Source organism: Neodiprion lecontei, chromosome 4, assembly GCF_021901455.1.
Source record: "Neodiprion lecontei isolate iyNeoLeco1 chromosome 4, iyNeoLeco1.1, whole genome shotgun sequence".
In the NCBI taxonomy this organism is placed as follows: domain Eukaryota; kingdom Metazoa; phylum Arthropoda; class Insecta; order Hymenoptera; family Diprionidae; genus Neodiprion; species Neodiprion lecontei.
Genome location: NC_060263.1, coordinates 16,475,982 through 16,503,034, shown reverse-complemented (window position 1 = coordinate 16,503,034; position 27,053 = coordinate 16,475,982). Strand labels below are relative to the sequence as shown.

Below are 27,053 nucleotides of genomic sequence, written 5' to 3'. Positions count from 1 at the left end.
TTTTATGAAGTATAATTAACCACAAATCGGAAAAATTGTGTTACTTTTGCTGTTTAATCACGCCACCTGTTATAATCAGGGCTATTATTAAATTTTATTTATGACATATATATATATATATATATAAAAGAATCTTTGCGGTTAATTAATATCGCATATAGCTTTACGCTGCTAAAAGATCGCTCTCGGAATTCCAAGTTTTCCCCGTTTAAACCACATCAAGTAGATTACTTTGTCCCGTAGGTTTAAACCGTAGGCGGAAGTAAAAAAAAATATGGGAAAAATGTGGTAGATAGGGAGGGGTTTTTGTTTCATGTAATTGGGAAAAATCATGCGGAAGTCAGAATAATCATGTCGAACATCTGTAAAAGTTTTCTGATTTTGAAACTTGAAGCTTTCTATACGTACATCTTTTGAAACATTTATAACAGTCTTAGCGAAATATTATTAGGTATATACGGGGCATTACATTTCGATTCAACTTTTACGGTCTGAGCTTTACCCTTTTGGATTTGGTCGGCGATTTTTTATATTGTTGTTCCAACTCGAAAAAGCATTGCAATTTTTTAAAACGGTTTTTCCAACCCTCCTTGGCGGCCCCAGAGTGCCTTAAATGATGATATTTTGACAATGTTGCAACACTTTTATGATTCGTCAAAAAAATTACATAAATTCTGTAGTCAAAACCGTAAATATTCCAACCAAAATTAAAATGAGCAGGCAAAACGGTAATTTATTATTCATTTTTTAACCAATTAATCATACTGCTTACTCGTTTGTATTTTTAATTTTTTTTTTAATGTTCAGGCATCGACATATCTCCCATAATAATTTTGGTGCAATTAAGATGCATTTTGGTTACTTCGGAATCGAAAAACTCGGTACTGAGGGGGGATTTTTATCTAGAAATTTGGAAAAATTAAACTTTTAAGTATATTTTGGCCCACAGCCGATGTCAAATTTCTGAAAATTGAGAAAGTTACGAGCACTTCAGTCATGAGCTGAATTCAAAGCTATAAAGATCAGCTTACGAGGAAGCTGCGAATGCGGCAGAAGCCATCTGATACGGAAGCCAACGTCAAAATTTCAAACGTGCTTATCTCCGAATTACACTTTTCAACCTGGTTGACATAAAATCTCGAGTTCTATTCAACCGATTGATTTCAAATTCGGTATGGACCTTCAGTAGGTATGTACCTTTCTATCGCTCTTAATACGAATATTGCGAAATTATTATTACCACAATTTTTTTTTAATTGTGAAAAAATAGGGTGAAAAATTAGCTTTTCGTTCAGACAGTTGTCATCTTTCAAATATTTTCTTCTCTTTAGTACCTGCCGTAATAAAATAATTATCGATCAAGAAAATTGGTTTCATTTTTGTTTGAGATGAATGGGAGCATCGGAATCGTGTCAATCGCCGCAACGCTGTTGTTCATGGCCATAATTTTTGTTGCTAGTGGTTTAAAGAACAATAAAAATACAGTAGGAAAATGGAATGGTAGAAATATATACGTTTCTGTTTTTATCAAGTCTGAAAAAACGCCCGTAACTTAGGCCTCTAGACTGGAATACGCCCTTAATTATTACGTACAATTATTTAAAGGATACACAATAATTTAAGTATAATAGTGCCATGTAGTACAGCGCAGAGAGTGAGACGGATAGATAGATAGATAGATAAATAGATAGACGGAAGAACGGACGGACGGACGGATGGGCGAACATATAGATAGATAAAGAGAGAGATACATGGAAAAGATAGATGGGTCGATAAATAGATCGATAGATAGACAGATAGATAGACAGATATACATATAGAAAGATTATAGATAGGTAGATGGAGCGAAATTGAGAGCGGGTAGTCTTCCGCGAGACGACGTTTCACATCGATTGCTGCTCCTCGCGCGGGCCTTTGAGTCGTCGCCGTGGTCGTACTCCGTCGGCTGATAGTCGCAGTCTTATTGTTAGTCGTAGTCGTAGTCGTAGTCGTAGTCGTAGTCGCAGTCGCAGTCGCAGTCGTAGTCGTACAGTCCTATAGCCGTCGTAGGCCGTCGACGTCGACGTCGGCGCGGCGGTGGCTGCGCGCGTATCACACACACCTCCCCCCCCCCCCCCCCAATCCCATCCCGTCCCTTCCCCCTCTCCGACCTACGAAGAAACACAGGCAAACGGGGAGGCGTGGTGTTTCACACGCGCACAGACACAGTCGAATCGAATGCTCACACGCGACGATTTACGTAAAAGCCACCGCACGCACGCACGCCCGCACGCACGCACGCACGCACGCCGCACGCACTCACGCAGGCACGACGTCGACGACGACGACGACGAGTTTGGCCGGCCGCCGTTCCGGCGAACCTGGCCGCTAGCAGCAGCAGCAGCAGAACCTCGGTTCGGAGTTGCGAGGAGAGCCAGTCTCCGATGAGCTCCCTAACAAACAGCCCATGCAAGTTACGGGCTGCTCGTTCGTCGTCGTCGTCGTCGTCGCCGTCGCCGTCGCCGTCGCCGTCGTCGCAGCCGCCGCAGCCGCTAACGCAGCCGCTGCTGCCGTTCCGTCGCCGGGTATTAATTAACATTGAATATCACTGATATCGAATATACATCTACGTATTGTTCAGGAACGTTTCACCACCACCACCACCACCACCACCACCGACGACCACCCCAACCTCCGACCCCCGACCCCCGCCCACCCCTCATCCCCTCGAAAAACGAGACAATCCTTTTGCTAAATTTCTATACCATCGTTAATTATACTTTCGTTTAAATATGGATGTCGATTATTGTTTCGTACGATGACATTGCCACACCGGGGCGGTAGATCTCGATTCATCCCTTGAAAATATACGTAACGTCGGTTTATTGCGTGCAGTAAGCAACGACGAATACAGCGATTAATAAATTTGATGATACAAACAAAAAAAAAAAAAACTAAATATATTAACCATCGTTATTCGCTTGAATAATAATTTGCTTGTAAAACTGAACGAAATAAACGACGTATAAGTTACAACGCCTTTTTTTTTTTTTAAACAACAACGATAACAATTGTTATAACGATACAAGAACGGATGTCGATATTGACACACGTATAGTTGATGAAGAAAAAAAGCTAAAAAAAAAAAACGAGTAAAATAAACCAATAATAATATTAACAATCGCTGTTATTATACAAATATATATGCACGTCGAATGAAAAAGAAGAGAATTGGATAAAAACAAAAAAAAAAAAAAAAGGTATAAACTAAACGCGGTTGAATATCGTTATTGTTTATTCATGTTATTATCATTACTATATTATCGTATTAATACATATATATATTTGAAGAAAGTATAATCAATTTTTCATTACAAATATATTTGAATGATTTGAATCGAATCGATCGTTTAATTAATTCATTTGTTCATCGTATTTTAAATGTTATTATGATTATTAATAATATTATTATTATCATTATACATATAATAAATCATAAATCGTGAATTCGTGAAATATTTAACGAAACGATATGTGTTTAGGTTTACATGAACTTGAGACATTTAATTATATCCTGCGTGTGTAACGTTGTAATAATAAAATTGTCATAATAATCATCACAATAATTTATATTGCTTGCCGTCGTTTCCTCGTCTGCAGAGATTACACACTGCATATCGTGTGTGCTTCATCGATTAGTTTTCTTTTACTTGATTCGCGTATTTTATGTTCATATTTCTCCGAACTCTCGTTCTCTCTCTCTCTCACTCTCTCTCTCTCTCTCTTCCTCTCTTTTTCTGCATCTTGTTATCTTGCAATAAGTACTCGTGTTTGAAAAATCTCCTTTTTCCCCCCTCGTAACATCAATCATCCACACGCTAGGAGGAACAATACGGTATAATAGCAATAAAAATAATATTAACAATCGTGATGAAACGCAGTGAATTTGAAAAAGACGGGAGAAAAAACAGAGTGTGTGCAGAATAAGTGCATTTGTTTCTTTTTCTTTCTCTTCTTGTTTTCTTCTTCTTCTTCTCAGTGATTTGAAGAGGAAAAGAGAAGAAGAGAAAGAGAGAGACTGAAAATTGTTTGATAAATCCGGGCATTAATATGGAATCCATTCGGTACAATAATCGACGTCAAGAAACTTAAAAGGCAAAAGATTTGAAAAAAATTACAATACAACGATGAACGCGTAAATTTAAGAAGGGGTTGCGGTGGTTGGGGGTGGGAGGGGGTGGGGTGGAACTTAGCTTCTCTTCTTTCTTTTGACTTTTCTCTCAAAAGTCCATTAACGGACTTCTGATCGTTTGTTGATGTCCTATTTTTGTATTGTATAATATCAGTGAGTAACGCATTGTTCTGTATATTATATACGCGGTGTGTCGTCTTCCGAACTGAAGAGGGAAAAGAAGAAGCACGAAATAAGGGCATATAAATTAAAAAAATAAAGAGAGTAATGCTTGCAAGTGATAAAAATCTAGTATTCGATAAAGAAAAACAGTGAGAGAAAGAGAGACAGAGAGATAGAGAGCAAGAGCCAGAGTGAGAGAGAGGGAGAGAGAGAGAGGTAGAAAAGAGAAGAAGCGAGAAATGTAATTTTAGGTGCAGATTTTCGGTTATCGTGCGTGTGTGTGCGTGTTTTTTGTTTTTTTTCTTTTTTCTTTTTCAACATTGTTATTCATAGTTCATTAATTCGTTCTACAGAAATTATTTCTCATTCATGAGACGCCGGTGTGTTATTATAATGTATAATAATAAAAATACCGTAATATGAGCAAACAGATGTGGGAACGAGAGTTGGGGAGATCAGGATTAACACTGAAACAATTCTATAGATGAATATTATAAATTTTTAATACGATTAGACGGTGCTAATCGTCGTCGATGTGAAAAAGAAGAAAAAGAGGAAAAATCGATACCGACACGAAAGTGTAAAGTAATTAATGTCAGTCTTCGGTATAAGTAAATTTGAGGATCCATGCTATAAACGATAAACGTTACATATACATAAAATATATCAAAGTACGCGCGTAAAAATTTACCACATCGACGGTGTAAATCATTCTACATTCGTACACTAAAGTGCAGTGACTGTTGCAGGTGAGGGATATTATAAACCCATATGCGTACGATCGAATCAAGATGCAATAGCTTTACTGCCAAAATTTACATGCGTGTATTACGTATATACATTATACGTACGTGTGTACGTGTTTATACAATATACGAATAGCGTGATTCGGGAACTGTGCAGGTGGTGTGTATAAAAGTATAAAAATAAATTGTGTCAGTTTCTCCTCTCCTCAACACACACAGACGAGTATATAGAACGTTTATAATAGACCATTGGACGCTGTGGTGTTTCAATCAAGGTTATTCAACAGTGTGATCACCAAAAAGTACCAGAGTCTCTTCTTTCCCCCCCGTGGTATATAATCCGAGAGAGATAGACAGAGAGGAGAGATCCGAGGCTAAAGTGTTGTGCGTAGTAATCGAAAACGAAAAAAGGTGTGCAAAAACGGTGAAGAAGAAAAGAACTAATCTTCGTACACTCCCGCGAAACGGGATATCAAAATTTACTGATAAGAGGAAAGCTTGTCCGCGTAGAGGAGTAAGAAGATACAATAACAGTAATATCAGTAATATCGAGAAGAATAGAAAAAGATGAGTGAACGACGTTGCTAAATACTGGAATAACACAACCGGCTTGGTGGAATAGTCAATTCTCCATCTTCATCCCCCGAACCTGTAATAACCCGGAACATCGAAGAGAGAAGCTTCGGAGGAAAAGAGGAAGTGGAAGGATAGGCAGGAAGAAGGAAAGGAGGAAGGAAGGAAGATAATATAAGACTATTCCAGTGTGATGCTGCCGCGGTGGTCGCCGTCGGTCCAGCAGCTGCAGGCAGGAACAGTCGAGGGAATAGGTCCTGTTGATCTGAGGAGACGCTGACCTGAGGAGCAGCCCACGCTGGCCGATACCCAGGCCATGAACGGGCCCCATGACCGGGCCCGAACCCGCTTCCTCCTCCTCGAAGAACGCGATCCTCCGCGATTGCAGTCCCCGCAACGCCCTGCCGAGGACACGGCGTCGTCGTCATCCCCGAGGAGCACCCCTCCCCACTCATCTGCATCACTGCGGTTCACCGGACGTGGCCAAAACAGTTGGCGGAGAAGAAGAGACTCTAGTCATCGTCGACTGTCTTACACTAAGGTCGACAAAGCCTTTATCGTCGTCGCTGTCGTCGCTCTTTCCTTGGCACTCGTTACACATTCAGGTAGGATTTTCAGTCATACCCTAGTCTTTATTTTCTCCTTTCGTCGTCTACGTGCGTCTATGGAATACGCAGGTTCTTTAATGCCAGGATCGTTATCGCTATTACAGATTCTCGTCTGTGACGCTGTCTTTATGATCGAATTAACCACACTTCTGTCTTTCTACTTATGTACTCTGTATGATCTTCCGGGTACCGATCGCGCAGTGAGAGTACGAAGCATAACTGGTATTCGAACAATGCGGATGATCTGATTCTTTAATTAATCCAATACGTTGTTAACCTTTTAATGCTACCACAAAGTACACGTATCACAATGTGTAGACTTGTTTCTTTAGGTACTGTATACATATTTGAACAGGGGAATAGTACCGATTTTAAAACTCATCTTGCGACCTTCGAGCTGCGTATAGCTGCAGATTTTGTGGTGCATTACGCCCTATGGTGTCCGATTTCGAAATCCGCGACGAATCAATGATACGGCGTTTCTACTCGAACCATGGAAAACATACCTGACTTATGACTTATAGGTACACTTTTCTTGTATGTTTGATATTTTCTGCAACCTTTTTAGCGTGTGCTTTCAGGTTGGTCTTCTTCTTGAAGTCGATCGATCCCTCCTATTAGTTTCCTGGTTCTCCTATTGCACCAGATACTCGTAATAACAACGAACTGGTCATATAATTGAACTTCATCATTTCTTCCCAAACGTTGAAAAATTAATATCGAAACCGCCAAATGCTGGTGAGAAATAACCACGGAATATGCTCATCGTCGTGTGGTTTTCTACTGGAACTATCGATAGTCCTCTTAGAAAAGAAAAACGTTTCATGTAAAAGACAAAGTAAAGGTGAAGATGGTGAACAGTTGTTCAAATAATTTGTACCTGAAATCAAACCTCTCATCTTGTTACTTACCGCTAGAAACTATAAAGGCTAGACTATTGAATCATGCAATTCAAATCGACCCAACAACGTCGTTGTCGTATGGACACGTTAGTCCTATGCCCCATTCGGCCAGTAGAGACGGTATAGTAGATGTTTGGTTTTTGTGATCATTCCACTTTCTTCTCCTTCTTCTTTTTCTTCTTCTTCTTGTTTCCCGTTGTAATTCTAACCTTCCTCTCTTTCTTACCCGTAAGACCAGTGCTGTGCGCCACACAGGAGTAACAAACGTGCTTACCTAGACCGTAAGATATTGGCCTGCAACGTGCTTCGCTTCGCCGTGTAGCCACGGTGTCAGGGGTACGACGCTGTGGGTAAGAATTACTCGTACGGGGGTTTTTCGGGGCTTCGGACCAGGGACGGCATGTGCGCTCATGGCGTTACACTCACTCACCCCTGCGGCACATCATCACAATGCGGTGCGGTGCCGGTGTTCCATCACGATGTTATTTCGTACCAAGCGCAACACACGCGCCCTCCACGCACCGGCACTCTCTCCTCTCTCCTCTCTCCACGAGCATTATACACCATAACCTTACAGCACCGCGTATCTATGCGTGTGTGCTGTACACGGTAAAACACCTTGTTCAATTCCCACGCTGCTGCTACCCTCCTCCCATTTTTCTCCCCGTGCTTTCTGATCCCCTTTCTCCTCCCCTCTCCCCCCCCCCCCCCTTCACCCCCTTTTTCTACGGAGCTAGCCTGCCGAAATTTCAGGATTTTGGCGATGGTACCGCTATATAGAAATATTTGAAAGAAAACTTGCACAGCAGTGATGCGTTTATACGAAATTTGGGCAAGGTTCCAATCTTTGCTAACTGTCACGTACACGGACTACGCACGGTATACATTTTTTTCCATTTCCCTCTTTCGTCTTTATCTCTTGTTTGTTGTTTGATTTATATCCCTCTGTGGTGTTTGTCATTGGAGAGGGTTGTGTGGTCTGGTATTCTCTACTTTGATTGTGCCACTTTTTTCCTTCTTCTCTTCTCTCCCTTCGCCACGTATCCGTATATGTGCAGGATTGCTGATATCACGATTACGATGCTGATGACGACAAAAGATCAAACGTTAACTTTCTCTTTCACTATTACAATTATTTGAAAAATTTTATAGCGACGTCAGTCAGGAAACTGGTTTGAGATCTTCTGGTCTCCGTTGTCGTGTATGACCGCAGTTTTCCGAAAATGTACAATACGGTTTGTGTCTGGTAATACGGTGAAGGCCTTGACTGGTGACTTGAATACTTAATAATACTGTATCAATTTTTACCTACTTCCAAACTTGTTCCTCTTTGTCTTAAGCTTGCTGAAATAAATGTATGGATATAAATATGCCCAAAAGGTGGATGATTTGTGAATTACTCACGAATGGATGGGTAGATGGTTGGATGGTTGGTTAAGAGTACAGCAATCTATATTTAAGGTGGCAGAGGCATCAGCCTGACAGCTGGTGTCACGGGCAGTGACTATGCCACCTCTTCTCTCTCTCTCTCTCTCTCTCTCTCCCCCTCTCTTCTCCTTTTCCATCTTTATCTCTCTCGCTCACTCTTCTCTTCTGCTATGCTGATGCCGCCGTCGTTGCCGGCTCACGGCTCTTGCCATGTGCTCGCGGCCGATCGACGCTTCATTCCACTCGTTTTCCTATCTGCATCGTTTAAGAGGCATCAACGTAGCCGTCGCCGCAACCTTTTCACACTTTGTCATTTACCCATACACGCGTTTACGAGTCGGTGACAGCGGATAACCATCAACCTTTTCAAATAATTCTCAACTACATACTGATCTTCAAGAAGTTCAAGGCTATATCGCGCAGACCGTACATCGTACATAGATCACCTTCACACCTTTCCAAAAACTGAATTCTAAACCCGAAGCTGCATGAATGATGGAACCAATGAATGAGGATGAATGTTCATTTATTATCTTTTTTTCTTTAACCAACTCTTACGTAGGTATGTGGCGCGTTATTCAATTTACCGGATATTCTCTTTTTCTACAAGTAATACAAAATCTGTATAACTATATATATATCGCGAGACGAAGATGTAATACGTGTAGAACTGTATGTACGTATAATGTTATGTAGGCAGATACCTACCTAATTAAAAGCGACAATTAACGAGGGACGGGTTTCCGATATGTGACCTGCCTCACGAATGACACGAGGCACGATCAGCGATATTATTACATCGCTTCTTCCGTTAATTTTCTTTTCTTTTTTTCAATTACCCTTTGATAATACCAATTTCATTAATGACGCAACACGTCTGAGTATTTCTTTTTCTTCTTCATTGAATTTCCCCCGCTCTATATATAATTATACAATCGCTTTCGAGATCCGATTTCCGTTTACCCCGATTATTAAAATATGCGTACTTAGTTTATAATAATTATATATTATATAATAGGCGATTATAATATATTTGACGATATATTTCCCTTGCCGGAACGTACGTGTTCTCATTGTCAATATAATAATCCATTACATATTCCTATGATGTAGCATAAACTGTTCTCGATATCGAACCGAACTGTATCGATTTAGTGTCACACGCATACCTATATAAGAAACCTAACCAATACCTTCAGTATTTTCTTACTGTGACATGTAATTATTCCACGCTGTCAACAAATTTCGTAGTCCAAACGTTCACATCCAGACAAACTTAGCCTGCAATATCTCATACAAATGCTTTTTCCGTTTAACATGATCAGTATGCAGCGTGATAAATAACTTGTAAGTTATACAACCTCCGTGGTAAAATCGACTTTGCTATATCAGACGTACCCTTAAGAAGAGTGAAATCGAACTTCGATGGTCGAACCCCTCAAATTAGTTCGAAATAATTTTAAATAAAATTTTGCAAGACTTTTTGACATGTGAAGCTAAACTTTTGGACAATCTCGACGAAGCTTGATAATGCAAATCTCTTGTAAGACGAAGATGAGGCGATAGAAATTTTTGAATTTCTATTTATTATTTTCAGCGAAGAATTTCCTTTTTCTTTAAGAGCAATCCCATTAAGTTCCTTGACAGCTCAAAAGCTTGGATTTACCAGTCGAAATTCCTTGCCGCACCAAAGGTTGGATGGCGGAGTCAAAAATAGAGATAGCCAAATTTGCCAAGTGACATTTTAAAGGAGACAAATTGATCTTCGATTTGCTCTTTTAGAAAAATTCAAACCATTTTTTTTGTACCTGGTACGCACTTTTGAACAAAAACCTCGAAAAATCAATGCTTTTTTTATGAGAAAAAGTAAGGCTTTCTAGGGGTGGGTAAATATGGAGAGAAAAAAAATGTAACATTTTTTTTCAATTATTTCGAACAAATTTGAGGGATGCGAACATCGAAATTCGACATCAACTCTTCTTAAGGACAGGTCTAATATACGTATATACGTATAGCCCAAATCCGCAGTATCGTCGGATTGTCATTATTACAAGATATAAGAATTAAATTAAGACGAAAGAGAAAGAACGGAACGCTACAGTACCTATAAATGACGTATCACATGTGCGGCATGAGAAGAAGATGCTGTCTAATGTCCCCTGCAGGCTGCATACTGCAGAGAAAGAGAGAAAGGGAGAGAGAGAGCGAGAGGGAGGGAGGGAGGGTGAAAAAAGCATTCAGCGCGATATTATGTGTACGGTTACCGCCCCGATGACCGTGTAAAATAGATACAGCCTGCACCCTTGCATCACGTTACACAAACACAGACCAGCCATGTTCAGTATGCAATAAAGTCGCATATACAAGCATCAGGTACATCGTGTGCGCGTGTTTGCGTGTGTCTGTGCTATTATACCTGCAGACTGTACGACGACAACAACGTTACGGTATGAAGCTAATGGGCGCAAAGTATTGGGGAAGAGGGTGGATGAGGAGGTAGAAGGTAGGAGGTTGGAGGTAGAAGGAGGCGACCGACTAGCCCGGGCTGCATTATGCAAGCGGGGGAGCAGACTCTTGTCGCTTGCTTACCGAGGGTGAACTTTGTTCGCGATGGTGGTAGACCGACACCACGTTGCTGATGCGACGCTTGGTTTGCAACGAGGACTATCTCCGCGTGTACAAAAGTGTCCATGAAACAGAGAACAATTAAGATGGCATTGCTGTTAAGCAAAAGTTTCGCATACTTCGTCCGTTACAACCGCCAAGTTCAGATTTAACCCTGATTGCTTATTAGCTCCATTCTGGTGACTTGCTCAACGACTATCCGTCGCTTTTTGATGGAAACTTTTTCAGTTGTAAACCCATATGAGATGCTTCTCCTTGCCTCTACCCACTATAGTTCCACCATGTAAGACGACCACCTTCTATCACTCTGGCTCGATGCATCGGCGACCTTGCATACGTATTATTACACAGTAGGTACAATGCAATTCGACACACTGCGCAAACGCCGTGTGTGCAGCTGCTGTCGCCCGTGATGATCGTTGGTGGTCTTGCAAAGGTGCGCAATAATCGAGGATATAGAAGTGGTGCGGTAGGAGACTTTAGCCCTCGTTGCTGGAGGTGTGACGGGTGGTTTATAACTCGTACACAGCTCACTATATTTCCCTCTCTATCTCTCTTCCATGCATCATGCCTTGTGCCTTGCAGTGTCCGGTCAGCCCGAGGGCGTTGACTTTTTGATTAACGCGTATTGGACAAGTACACTCGAGGTGGCGACAATTTTGCTCAAATAATATTCTCTGACTTTTTCCTAACTTTTCCTACAAAAGAATCCAGAACTGCCTGACTTCTTCCTACGAAACTTAACGTTGGGCTGCTTTTATGACCTAAAGCTCCAGAAGTTACGCACCTGGAATGTCTAAATTTAGATCTAAAAAACACGTAGTATTGCTTCGTTTCACAAAAATAGTTAGAAATTGAACAATGCTATTTCAGAAAGTTAGCTTAACTGAATTAACGAAGCATAGCTGAAGTCTGAAAACGATTCATAAAAAAAAAGTAAGTTTTTCCCCATGTTCCATCGTAATTCCCTGACTTTTCTCGGTTTTCCCGGTCTGTCGCCATCCTGATACTCTACCTATGTACCGTTTATACCAGTAAACGGAATCAAAGGGTCAGATCTGATGCAGAGACAACTATATTTCCCTGCATGGGAATCTTAGAAGCAAAAGCTATCGGTGCACGATCACTGCAGATACAGCAAGTAAGGTAACCTACACTGCATCAGGTTGTTTTTTCGTCGTGAAGTTAGTTACGGTTTACCTGTTCGCCAAACGAGACGTTTAAAACGAATGCTTCGCCTGATGAAATTGAATCTTGAGCAGAGCTCATGGCTTGGAAGTTTAGAACAGTTTGCGCTGCGGATTTTGTTCACGGGATGCAGGTTTTTAGATAATGGTGTTCGTCGTGCTCCTCACATCCCTCCAGTCTACTCGTTCGTCCTGCACATTCTCCGTATCCTACCAGACCTAGTACCGGCATATAAGTAGGTCTGGTTTGCCCCTGGCGAGGCCCCGCAGGGAAAGAGGAAAAGAGGAAAAGGCGGAGGTTGGGGGTGGAGGGAGGTCGGGGGTTCATCGATCGGCCCCAATCACCCTCAAACTCCCACCACCACGACCGACAACGGGACTCGAGGAACCCCCGAAGGCCGAACGACGGCCCTTCTTCCATCGCTCCTCGTGTCTGTACCGGTCTCGCAAAATTGGCGTTAGCTTCTCTTTTCGTTTCCCAAATTATGGTAAGATATTGTGCTTATCGTTTCCTGAAAAAATTCCGTATTATATTGGAAAACTTTTGTCGCATATACCTATATTGGTACAGAGTTATATCATGAATTATCGTTCAAATTATGAATTACGTTCGGAACTTTTGCACAGGCACGTGGTTCTGTATGTATGTCATGTATATGCATATACAACGTGTGTCTAAGTACGCACACAAATGAGGACGATGAGGATGATCAGGTGATGTGTGTATAATTAAATACGATCATAAACCGTTATAATGCTAATCGCCTGACACTATCGTCGTTTCAATATAAGTTATTGGATTACGTCATTCGCTTGTATATCATCTCAGCGGAGACATTTTACACCTACGTTTGTCGTCGTTGTAATACACACGTATCACAATATTTCAATGATCGTTATTTCTATTCATTAATACTTGGCTGAAAATTTACAAGAGGATTTCTGCTTATTGTGGTCACATTTTTCTTCGATCGCTTACAGTGTTGTTATTGTACACACACGTATTTTATTTTATACGATTTACAAAGTCTCACACATTAGTTGTCGTACCGGTGTATAACAATTAAGTGGCGTGAGGAGTTTACAATGCTTGTTTTTTTTTTATATATTTCTCATCTATTTCATTATTCATTCCCTCCCTCCGCCTCCCTATCTGTTCTTTTAAAAAATCATCCGATGTCTCTCATTATTATACGCTTCCACACAACTCTCAAACGCTGTTACGGCGGACATATGTGGATGACTGACTGATTGACTGACTGACTGACTGAGTGATTGAATTTATTAGTAGCTGTTGCCAAGGTGGATTAGTTATCGCTGATTGTAATAATTATCCTAGGTGCTGATTGATAGTCGATCGTTTTATCAATCTGCTGATTCTTCTTTTAATATTTACACGCACACCGATTTATACATTATATCGTATAACAAAAGTCAGTGAGAGTATTTCTACGCATGCGACATTATTTCTATGCACAATTAGTTTTTCGCACGCGCACGTGGCTTAGATATCACGCAATCGCGCTGATCGAAAATACGGAATCACGAGATTTCAATTTAACCCTCACTCGTATTATCGATGTGTAGATGTATTTACTACATCTACACATACGTATAAGTATACCTGGTTTTTTACGAGAGCGTTAATCTCGATAGTCTAGGATATCGAACCGGATTGCGGTATGTGTACAATACATAACGTTACGTATATGTATTTACGCAGGTATCTATCCATGTAGAATGTGAATACACACATACTCACACACGCAGGCGCGACTCTCCAACGTCAGATTAGAATTACGGGATAAGGTTTTACGGATTTCTAGCCATAAAACTCATTTCTTACTACCGCAATATTCGTCTTAACGGACCTCGATATCAACAAGAAATATATAAAAGTATATGTATATACATACTTCCACTGTATTGTTACATTGTGGGCGTGGTGTATTGTTACATAGTTATACGTGTGTATACTAGTCCATGCATCTGTGCGTGTGTGTGTTCCATTCGCGTCGGTTTAACGTGAATGAAAGTTCAGCTGCAGGCTTTTTACAGATACGTAATAACTTATATATAATTATGGGTATCGTTTGAATACAACGATTCAATAGCATTGCATTAAACGTATAATTATAATTATTGGAAATGAAATGAGATTCGAGTTGCGATCGGTATAACCTATAATACAAATTATTCTCCGTATGCGAAAATGTCTTTACCTGTAAATGAAATTTTTTTTTTCAACGTAACGTATACCTGCGATTGAAACAATGTTACAATTTTTCATCTCTCGGAAACAAACGATTTCTTTTCTTCTCCACACGTCGCGGTATCGATAATGTTTGCTCGGGATATTTTGACACTGAATTTATTTTTTTACTCCTTCTCGTTTCCTCTCATTTCATAAAGTGTGATAGAATAGATACTTGCGAAATCTACAGGGAAACGAGCTACGGGTTGGTAACTTGAAAGCACTGCATTTTCTTTCTCTCTCTCTCTGTCTCTCTCTCTCTCTCTCTCTCTTATTTCCCTCATTTCCCTTTCCCTCTTCCTCTCTTTCCCGCCCGCCTAATTTAAAGTGATTTTCACCTTAATCTGTCCTTCGGCAGACGCATCGGCGCTGTTCTATTTTTATAGTTATTTTCTAACGAAAATAACAACGTCTCTGCTTTATAATGTGTGTGTATGCGTGTAAATACACACACACACACACACACACATATATGTATATATATATACATGTATAATCGTCGCCAACGAGACGCGTCGAGTCGCGTCCCGGTTACGCCTCTCTCTCTCTCTCTCTCTCTCTCTCTCTCTCTCTCTCTCTCTCTCTCTCTCTCTCTCTCTCTCTCTCTCTCTCTTCTTCTTTAAACGACACTTCCATGCAGCTCATCGTTGACGACTATTCCGTGTGTCGTCTTCTTGTCGCGTGTCTTTCGATCGTGCAGTCTCGTGCACCACGTGCCTCGGAGAAGACGCCTCTCGACGCCTCTGCGTTCTCCACACCTCGTTTTTTTTTTTTTTTTTTTTCTCTCCCACTCCAGAAATTAAGACCCACTGCAATAATTCGTCAATTTATAAACTCAAAATTAACGTGTTCTGTTTTTGAAATAACAGTCTGTATAGATCTTTCCTTCTGCAATAGCAATATTTCGAAATCATAAAAACTTCAGTAGTGGTATTTACTCGCAGTATTATATTATTGTATACACAATAATTATTATGGCGCGAGATATATACGTATATATTAGGGTGGTCCTTAAAAAGGTTATTTCCGAATTTCTATGCTGCCAACGGCCTAAACACTTCCATATCGTTAAAAAAAAAAAATAATCACAAAAAATTGACAGCCCTCAATTGCTATACTAAAGTTTGTCTCACGGCGGCCAAAGTTTTTACATTTAAATAACATGTAAGTTTTTCGTCTTCATGTTCATTTATATGTTACTCGGCTGCATCTTATGCTATCGCTTCGTAATTAGGCTGGATTTTCACATAAATATATACTCTTTAAAAGTGTCCACGGTATCTTGACCATTCTTGAACCGTTTCTCCGGGATAAGTATTGAAAGTAATTATTTTTTGCTATTTTTGAGTAATAAACGGTCAAATTCTCAGCAAAAATAATTATGGACAATTTTGATAGAATTTTGTCAGATCTTTAAACGCTGTATTTCAAAACTTGCAGGGTGATGGAAAAAGAATTTTAAAAAAATTATTCCATTATCGAGTTTTTTCCCACCGTAATTTTTATACTATATAATTATAATAAAAAAATTCGAACTAAATTTGTGTAGTTCTCTTAATGTTCTAACATAGAATTTAATTTTTTTTCTTAATTATTATGTGATAACTTCACACTTATCGCATAGAGTTTTTATGTAACTCAGCCACGTTTTCCCTGCTTTTAGAACTTTTAGATCGCTTCTTAATTAGGCTGGATTTGCACATAAATATATGCTCTTTAAAAGTGTCCAGCGGACAAATCCAGCCTAATTACGAAGCGATAGCATAAGATGCAGCCGAGTAACATATAAATGAACATGAAGATAAATAACTTACATGTTATTTAAATGTAAAAACTTTGGCCGCCGTGGGACAAACTTTAGGATAGCAATTGAGGGCTGTCAATTTTTTGTGATTTTTTTTGAACGATATGGAAGTGTTTAGGCCGTTGGGAGCATAGAAATTCGGAAATAACCTTTTTAAGGACCACCCTAATATATATATATATATATATATATATATATATATATATATATATATATATTTCTAAAGGTATGATAATAAAAATTATGTGTAGTGAAATTTGTAGCCAACTCTTTTGCGAATTAATTCGTCATGCTGGTATTAGGTTCGATCTGCACAATTTATTTGTTCGTCCTTTCTTCTGGTGTTTCTTGAAATTTTGCTATACCCTGTAACGAAGAGAGCGAAAGAGAGAGAGAGAAAGGGAGAGAGTGAGGAGGAAAAAGGGGGTAAGGGTAAAAATCTAGAATTGCCAATTTTTAAAAGGACCAGAATATCGAATTCTCATAGACGCGGAAATCTTGTTCGTAGAATTTAAGGATGTGGAAAGTTTGAGTGCAAAAAATTTTTAATATACAAAGTCGAAGTAGAGAATGATCAAATATAGAAAGGTCAAAACATGGATAAGCAAAATCGAGAATCCGTACGCGATTCTGTACTATCGGGAGAAATTCTGACGATTCTACAGTTTCGCATTCTACGTTCTGACCATCTAATCTTTTGCTTCACCGTACATCGACTTTCGACGTTTATAAGTTTTTTTTTTCAAAAATTGAGTTTTCTCTATTTTAAAAATTCGACATTACAGTCCTTCGATTTTTTGATCATTCTATATTTTTACCCTCGCTCGAAAAAAGGGGTCTCGACAAAAGAATAAGAATAATGAGATTGGCGGAATATAGAGGCAGAGGGGGATTAGAGAAGAGGAGGAGGAAGATAAAGAGGCGAGACACCGAAATAGGCCGCAAGAGCAGCGTGTAGTCGTCGAGTATTTCTGTTTCGCGTCCGGCACTCTTCGTACCAACGTTGCTGTAGCTGCTCTTCGCTGTGGTCCAGCATCAGCATCGCGAGTCTCGGCTCACGGTCGAGGGACGGCTAAGTGATGGGCGACAGCTAGGAAAAGGCGGCTTTGGTCTTTTAGCCATTTATCTCTATCCACTTGGCTCTCGCCGTCTCTCTGTATCATCATTTCGCCACTATATATATATATTATATATATATATATAACAGCTACAAAAGTCTGTCGTTTCGCTACGATGACTGTCGTTTTCTTCTGTTCATCGTCCACTCGCATTGTGCACGCTTACTGATATCACGAGAATCATTATTTTTCCATTACTGCTTTGATTCCTGTTCCTGATTACGGAGTGACTAATTACGACATGATTCAAGTTTTTATATTATACACACGTTTCGAATTGTCGCTCTTCTTTTATAAGTTTTTACTTCATTTATAGACGATTTTGGGCTGAGAATATATATGAGAGTGAAGCTGGTAACGTTATAGTAATAACGAAACTTCAGGGAAAATATCATTATTTTCCAATTTTGGAATGACTTTAAAGAAGTCATCTTTTTAAAATAAGTGTACACGTTTTCTTTGTCATTGTTTACTAAATTTTAGAGATTCCGAAATGTTGGATGTATCGATTTTTCCTAAACATGCATCGTTATAGTAACGTTACTAACTTCATCCTCATGAATATATTAACTTCTGACATTTTCAGGTGTCATGCAGCTTGTCCTTATAGTGAGTCATTAATTTTTTCGACTCCCGAATATCTCGATCGATGAGGTTTCTTCCAAATTAGAGCTGATTAGATTCTGAGAAAAATCGGTGACGCAAGATTCGAAAGCAACGGAACAGAACTGTAACTGACTTTTGATAGTGCAACAAGATAAACGAGAAAATTTTCCATCGTAGAAAAAATAGCGTGTTGGGACTGTTTGACATTTATTGGTACGACATTATGATTCCGTTTTTCGTTCGCGACTATACGAAAAACTCACAATGTAACAAGGTATACCTGTATACATATACCTAATTGCGTAACAGCTGATTATAACTACAATGACCCTCCACCTAATATATAAAATTATACAGCTTCGCTTGCATACGTATGTATCAGGTGCATATTAAATGAAGCGGGAGTACAAACTTGTATACTTTATAACATGCTCCGAGTACAAGGGGGTATTCGCTCGTAAAATATTCGGAACAGTTGAGATAATTTTCAATGAAATATCACCGGTATTACAGCTATTTAACACAGTGACTAATGGTCAGGGAAAAATCAGGGAATTTGAAAAATGACCAGGGAAGTCAAGGAAAAGCCAATGGAATGAGAAAGACCGAAGCAACCGTCTTCCAATGGAAAAGCATATTTTTATTAATCCAGCAACAATTTTCTTCTACGTTCTCGGCTCCTTTACCGCATCGAATTGATCGTAATCGTGTGTTTGAATGCTGATCGATTCGGAGTTTTATTCATTAGATATCTCGAATTGACGCTATCAGTTTGAATGTTTTAGTTAGTCAGGGGAATATTATAATTTCATCTCGGATAGTGAGGGAAAAGTGAGGGAATTTTTTCAACTATTCTTACAATGGCCACCGTGTTGTTGGCAGTATTCTTACTATCACCACTATATTCACTATTATTACTATTCTCGCTATTCCCACTATTGCCAGTATTTTTATTACCCCCAACATTCCCAGTTCGGAGACTATTTTCACTATCACCACTATTCCCACTATTCGGACTATTTCCACTATGACCACTATTTACACTATCATCATCATTCCGACTATTCAGACTATTTGCACTATCACCACTCCCACTGCGACCACTGTTTCGACTATTTTCACTATTTCCACCATCGCCACTATTCCCACTATTCGGACTATTTCCACTATGACCACTATTTACACTATCATCATCATTCCGACTATTCAGACTATTTGCACTATCACCACTCCCACTGCGACCACTGTTTCGACTATTTTCACTATTTCCACCATCGCCACTATTCCCACTATTCGGACTATTTCCACTATGACCACTATTCCCACAATTCAAACTGTTTCTACTGTCACTGTTATTCCCACATTTTAGGATATTTCCACTATCACCACTATTCCCACTATTCAGACTATTTCCACTATGACCATTATTCCCACTATGTAGACTATTTCCATTAACACCACTCCCACTGCGACCACTATTTCGACTATTTTCACTATTCCCACTATTTAGACTATTTGCACTTCCATCACCATTCCCACTTTTTTTTACTTATCCAACTATTCAGAATATTTCCACTACGACCTCTATTCCCACTTTTTTCCCGCTATTTCCACTATTTAAATTTTTTCAACTACTCAGACTTTTTCCCACTATCACCAGCCTCATCGAATAGTAAATATATGTAAGGTAGTTGGAAATGAAAAAGGAGGATGGGGGACTGGGAAAGCGATCGACTAACATGTTGCAGAGAGTATACGTCGACGAATTACCGAAACCCAATACTTACCGAGCTGAGCCGCCGGTCGCGGTGCAGGTTATTATGCTAAAACTGTACACATTGTGTATATAGTATCCTAACCATCCATCCCATCACAGCTGAAGCCTCAACGGAACCAATCGATCCCTCTGTTCATTCTCATTTTTATCCTCATTATTTTGCTCATTTTTCTTCTTACCGCTGTGGTTTTTATTTTTCTATAATTTTTTTTTTTGTCGGTCTATCACGATAGTAATATTAATAATGATATAACTCCGGTAGCACGTCAAATAATTGCTGCGCGTCTGTGATTTTAAGTAAGTGCTGTCTAGTAAAGAATTCACTCATGTTATATGCATAAATGGATATATTTGATTGTCTTCGTTGTATTTATAGCGATTAATCAATTACCGTATGTATAATGATAACAATAATAACAATTTTTATTGAAAATTGAACTATTATTAATAACGATGATGTGAGAACATATTATTATGATCTTTCATCCGTGCGGATGAATCTCTTGGCCGATGAGAAATGCTAAGAATATCACGAAACGTTGCTGGGCTGCATTCTCCGGTCATTCGTCTTTCAATCGCTCTGCAGTTACTTCTATCTTTCCCTCTTTGTGCTTGCAAATTAATTTTACCATTTTATTAAATAAAAAAAAAAAAAAAAAAAAAAAAGAAAAAAGAAAAATTTCTCGTCTTCTCCTTCTCTCTTACGTACCTTTTTTCTTCGTCCGCATTAGCAAATTCGTGCAGTCTTGCGGAAAGAAGGAATTCAGCAAACCTATGCATGTAGAATTAATCGAAAATCTTATTTGGTGCGTAAAAATTTCCGCACACAAAATACGATTTATTACGAAGAAACGGAGGTGGTGAGAAAAAAAAAAAAAAAAAAATTCTTCCCACGAAGAAAATTTTCTCATCATATCACGCGCTGCCAGCAATTGCTCAAGTTTGGCACGAGATTTAAATTTAGAAACGCATACGCGGCGTCGTCGTGTGTTATAAGTACATACGGCTATTGCAGGCTCTTAAGTGGCAATTATACACAAACAGAAACAGAAGCACCAGCAGCAGATTTATAGCCTCTAGTTTGTAGCCAGACTGGCAGACGTATACATGCACACCTACATATAATATATACATATGTATATACGTACGTGTATATATATATATGTATACATATGTGTAACGACCGGAGTGACGAATGAAGGCGTTGAAAAAAATAGAACATGTGCAGAAAATAAGTACATATGCATGTATATATTCAGTTATATACATACTTGACATAACCGCGATGACGATGATTCAATGAATTTTTTATTCAGCCTCTTTTTCTTACGAGTTCCTCGTGATTTTGCAGAATTTTTATTCGTATTATTTGAAAAAAATATAAATTACGTATGAAAAAAAAAGCAGCTTCGCAGCGAGAAATCACTGCGTGTATTCTTAATTTATATTTTTTATTATTTACTTTATTCATTCTCCGTAAATCATTTTGTTTTATTACCTGGTAATACATCGACGACGCAACGACGTTTCATTCACGAGGTTATGCTTATTTTCATTTTAGTTTTCCTTTTTTCCTTTTTCTCCTTACGTTACACCAAATCTTGGCTTATTGTTACGGGTATACTACAACTTTTCTTCATTCAATGCAGCAGATTTTTTGTTGCAGTAAAAACATGCCGTCGTTACTGCCTCCTTTCTATACGCGTCAAAACGTCCTCCGTATTCGTATATTATAGTTATTATTCTTGTTATTGTTGTCCCGAATGCCGTATGCAGGATCAGGTTCTTGTATTTTCATATTATTTTATAGCATACGTATATAATAATACAATACCTTAGCTTGCGACTGCGAGAAAACGATTGTTAATATTTAACGAGCGAGTTTGACGGTCGTAAAATTTTGCGCCACTTCAGATCGGTCTTCTGCTTCACGTTGGTATCGTGCAAATAAATATTACAACTAGACTTATATTATATTGTTGTTTTATAACCATGCTTTATATTTTTCACTGCACGTAACACGGACAAACTTCTTTTTTCACAAAATTTTTCGTATCAGAGGATTATTTATCATGGCGGACTCCGATAACGTTTCTAAAGTATGTACGTATAACTGATTGGCTGTGATTAATCGTGTCGAGTTTGGTTCTAAAGTCCGTTGTGATGCGAATTATTAATTTTGTTTCTTTTTTTCTCAGTAAAAAAATTCACATACCGTACGCGGTTTGTCCGATTCTAATGAAAAAACTAGCTTATCTCGTACGTTATAAAATACATTTCATCCCAATGTACCTAATCGTGTGTGACAGGATTTTTTTTGTGCCGGTGAAAAGCGGTTGAAAAAAAAGGAAAACCTATAATTGTGTAGAATATTTGTATAATAATTTACATGATTCGTAGTGATGATTCATCACTACGTAATGTCTAGTTAATTTAGTCAGGTGTTATACAAGAGTCTGAAGGGTGGCCCAAACACCTGGAATGCCTGAAAAGCCTGAAAATGTCAGGGTATTTAAAAGGGTTCATGGAAAACCTGGGCTTGCCAGGGGATTTTTAATTTGGCCATGGAAAAAACTGAAAACATTAGTTTTCTATAATGGGAAATAGAAATGAATTTTTGAGGTGACAAGTCGAGTTTTTTTCGTGGAGAAAACAAATTGGCTTAAACTGACTTTTTTGTAAAATATATTTTTCTTTACTTCAAATTGAATTGTAACCGAATATAGAGTTAATAAGCTGAACGATTTAGATTTTAGTAAATTACTAGAAACTAGATTTTAGGTCTTGAAAAATCTTGGAAGGGTCACGGAATGTCGTTCCCAAAAATTTTTGACCACCCTGAGAGTTAAAATTCGGTGTTTTATAATTCACACGTCTGCAACAAAAAAAAAAACTGCACAGGTTTTTTATACTATTTCTTATATTTTCAGATTTTCATTCGCTGAAACCAGGAAAAATACACAAAAAGTTCCATCACGTCAGGTTTTTATAGTTTCATTTGGAGTGAAACTACCGTTAAATTCGAAATCTGGTATCCGATTCTCGTGTTTCTAAAAATCCTATGCAAAAGTGATGTCTTACTTCTATTTAAAGTGTGTTGGAGTGAGACTCAAGAATAAATACAAACAGGAAAACAGAAATTGTAAAGCGGAAACGTCTCTGGAGATGTATCAAAGAGAAAAGGAAAAGATTTTATAGGCGGAAAGATCGAACGCAGAATCTTAAATAAATTGCATAAACAAATTGTTTGGTTAATTTAAAAAAAAATGTTGATCATTTCACTATAATCAAATGATAGTTTTTTTATTATACTTATGCTTTTTATGTATACACCTTGTATTTTGCAAGAATACTGTACATCAAGGAAGGAAATGGAAGTTATTTTTGAATTCAGCACACTCGAAAACATAATATTAACCAAAAACATCCCTTGAACCAAAAAAAAAAAAATTATTTTTTTCGCAGACCTGTGTCTTTTTCCGTATCAGAGGAACGTTATTTTTTTTTTTCACCTATCTTTCGTAGCCATATTAAACCTAATTATCGTAAGCTTCGGTGAAACTGTCATAAACTCTTAAATATCGTGTTTGTGTTCCGACAGTTTTTTTTTTGTGCAATCCTGTAATGTTCGCATCTTTTCGGCATGGTTTTTTTTTTGCAGTTTTTTGGCTAATCGAATTAATCACGATAATAATAATAATAATAATGATAATCTGCAATACCACGACGAGAATATACGTAATAAAAAAAAAAAAAAAAAACTATAAATAATAGCCTTTCGGTCTGAAATTTGAATCGCTGTTTCCAAATTTTCACGTATGAGGTATGGGATGGTATCATACACCGTATGTACCTATGTTTTGTGTATAATGGATGCATGTACGTACCTACCTATATTTTAACCTATATAATCATAACCTATAGGTTTTCAACGTTAACCATCCACCTTTACATTATATGTAGGTATATGTATATAATCTAACTATATAACTACCTTTTGGCGATATTTGACGACCGTTGGTTGGACCATTGCCAGAATATTTCATTTTCCTCGAGTCTCGTCGGATGTGCAGACATTGTCGCTTACACTTGTACTATATATTATATACTATATCCCGACTTTTGCAGACTTCTGATTCTGATACTGCAGCATCGCACAGCTTCGCGTGTTATATCTGCAGATTTATATATACCCACCATGCGTGATAAACTGTTCTAGTTTATTATATCGGTATGTTTTAAACAGGAGAAAAACATTCGGAAAAAAAAAAAAATAATCGAACAAAAAATAAATTGCAAATCGCGGTATGAATAATTTTTCCGTCGTGAACGCGTCTACCGCTATATAATACATAGTGTGAAATTCATTTTAGTATATATGTATATATATATACATATAACATTGTCTCGACGATTGGCGTGCATATTATTATTATAACTATCATTATTATTGTTATTGCGTAAATATTTCTTCCAGGTCAATTTGTTTAAAAGATTGAATAAACACAACAATACCTAGCCATACATATATGTATACATAAATATAAGAGAGTTTGAAATTCAAGAATTTTACGATCCTTGAGATATTTCTTTGGCACACAACTCGCACGGTTTTTTCTTTTTTACCATCTTCCTTTGGCAGAATTATATGCGAATTTTTTCTTTTCTACTGTTTTCTTCCTCTGATTCCCATTTCGTTTAAACATCGTGCTTAATCACAAAGACTCGTGTTTTTCACCGCGACTGTTGCTGTTGTTGCACAGCATTGGTACTTGAATAGTAGATCACATAGACATTTACTGCTTTGCGCTAATTTCTATTCATGACATCGCGATATGTCCGTTATATAGATTCGATTTCACTTGCGGTATTATACTTGTTTTTTATTTTCATTCTTTTGCTTCATAATATAAAACAGTACTTGTTTTACTTGAAGTGTGATTTTTTTTCTTCTTATAACGTAGTCCGATATAATCTCCTATCATCGTACAATAAAAAAAATGGTGGAAACAATAATCAGAATAATAGTTGGCATGCAGTTTTTTTTTACAACAGACGGAGTTTCTTTGAAGAAAAAAGTAAAGCAATTCTTGCATTTCTATGTATGTACATTGGAAAGGGTGGTGAAAAAAGGAAACGTTTTGAAGCAAAAATTTCTTCATTTTCTGCGACGTATTCGAGTACTTCTAATAATTTTAAACAGTTTAAAAAAATAACTCTAATAATACACGAATACATAACTCCAGTATAAATGATTTTCAATTACGCAATTTCGGTTGTATAATTTTACTCGTAATTGAATGACTTTTTTTTATTTTTTTCTTTTTCTGTTTTCACGCAATCGCATTCCTATAAATATTCCTTATAAAATATACAATGATAGTAATAATAATAATAATAATCACATTAATCGATGGAAATAACAAAATCCCGTAGAGGTTTAACGGGATCAAACATTTATACGTGGGTTTCTACACAATATATAGTACAATAATATATTAATGACGGGCGAGGAAGGATCGTTTCACCCCTGGTTAGTCGGCTGATCAATTGATCAGTACAATTATCCGACCGTTCTAATTAGACGGGGCTCAGTGAAGTCGAAAAAATATATAGGTGTATACGTCGTTCACGTTGTAACAGCCATGCGACCTATTATAAAAGAAGAGGAATAAGAAGAAAAGAAAAAAAAAAAAAAGAAAAAGAATAGGTATCGGTGAAACACGCCCATATAGACCGGAAGTGCAAGGTTAAAGGTGCGGGGTAGGTTTAAATTACTCCTCGTAGTTCCCCCCTCCCCCCCCCCCCTCTTTTTCCATCCTTCTTCTTCTTCTTCTTCTTCTTCTTCTTCTTATGGCTTTCGTCGTTGTCATTTATATCATCGATGAAGGCCGCTTCTAATTCTCGTTCACGGTGTCATTAACTTTCATCGGTGGTGCCGGGCGTTTAAAGTTCACCGCCTCTCCTCATGTAGCAGCAGCGATAGCACTTATATGTCATATATACACACACATAGCTTACAAAATACACGTTATACACACACACACACACACTTCCAACGAACCGTAAATGCTTCTCTTTCTATCTTCAAGCTTGCATACCGATCGCTTACCCCTGCAGCCGACGGGGATCGGAACCACCACTAAAAACGAAATAAAAAAAAAAAAATGGAAAAAAAACACACACACACACACAAGGAAAAGGATAACGGCGATGAGGGGCAAAAAAACACCCCGCGTATAATTGGACGCTATTAGGTTACGCGCATTCTCGTTACACGGCTAATTTGATGATATTGTATTTCTGCCTGTCGTACCGCACCGTCATATATGAATACAATCTTCTCTCTCTCTCTCTATCTTTCTCCTTGGACGAACCGGCACGTGGTCAGTTTCATACCCCACATTTCAATTGGCCAGTTTTCACTAGTTCGGTATACTCTCCCTTTTTTTCATTTTACTCTAATCTCATTCCGTTCTTATTCTTCAGCTAGTACGTCATAACCTTTAAAGTGAAAAATGGTTTTCACTATACGTAAAGTGAAACATGGGGTCTTTCGCAACTGGCCTTTATTTTGGCCATTTAATGAGCTACAAAAATTTTGAAAAAATTCATGCAAGTTCTTTAAGGCTTCTAGTTGAAGATACAATAGTCCCTAGGGTTTTTTTTTCCGTAGAAACGAGAAAGTCGCGTGCATGCTTGTTTACAAAATATACACATGACAAAGAAATCACGCGAGCACGAAAGACACCGTGTTTCACTTTAAAGGTTAATATTTAAATATTTTTTTTCAGCAATACATATACAGAAATTGAAACACTATTACAAATACTTTTTAAACTGGAATAATACGAGTATTTATAAAAATGTGGTCTTTTTTCTCGTCGAAAAGAATAGGGTCGAATTTTACTTGTGACGGTGAAACATACATATTTGTAGAAAGTTCAAACTATCTTTACATGCAACCCTGAGAATGATTTTTTCTTTTCGCAGTTTGGCAGATTCTGAATCGGACTAATTGTAAAGCCTTTTTAATATTCGTGATACAGGTAAATATAGGTATGTGATGATAGACAATAATGATGTACCAAG

At 38.1% G+C, this 27,053-nt stretch overlaps 1 protein-coding gene across 2 annotated transcripts in view; it reads left to right on the top strand.

Moving 5' to 3' along the window:
- The first annotated feature begins 2,434 nt into the window (after nt 1–2,434).
- Nucleotides 2,435–27,053, top strand: part of LOC107220668 (protein kinase C-binding protein NELL1) — a 78,393-nt gene continuing 53,774 nt past the window's right edge. The window contains exons 1-2 of one of the 2 annotated variants that reach the window (XM_046739138.1): nt 2,435–2,564; nt 4,765–6,257. In XM_046739138.1, the coding sequence (XP_046595094.1) occupies nt 5,969–6,257 (289 nt within the window). In that variant the 5' untranslated portion in view covers nt 2,435–2,564; nt 4,765–5,968. Of the gene's footprint in view, nt 2,565–4,686; nt 6,258–27,053 lie in introns of both variants that reach the window. The other variant, XM_046739139.1, reaches the window with a different exon arrangement.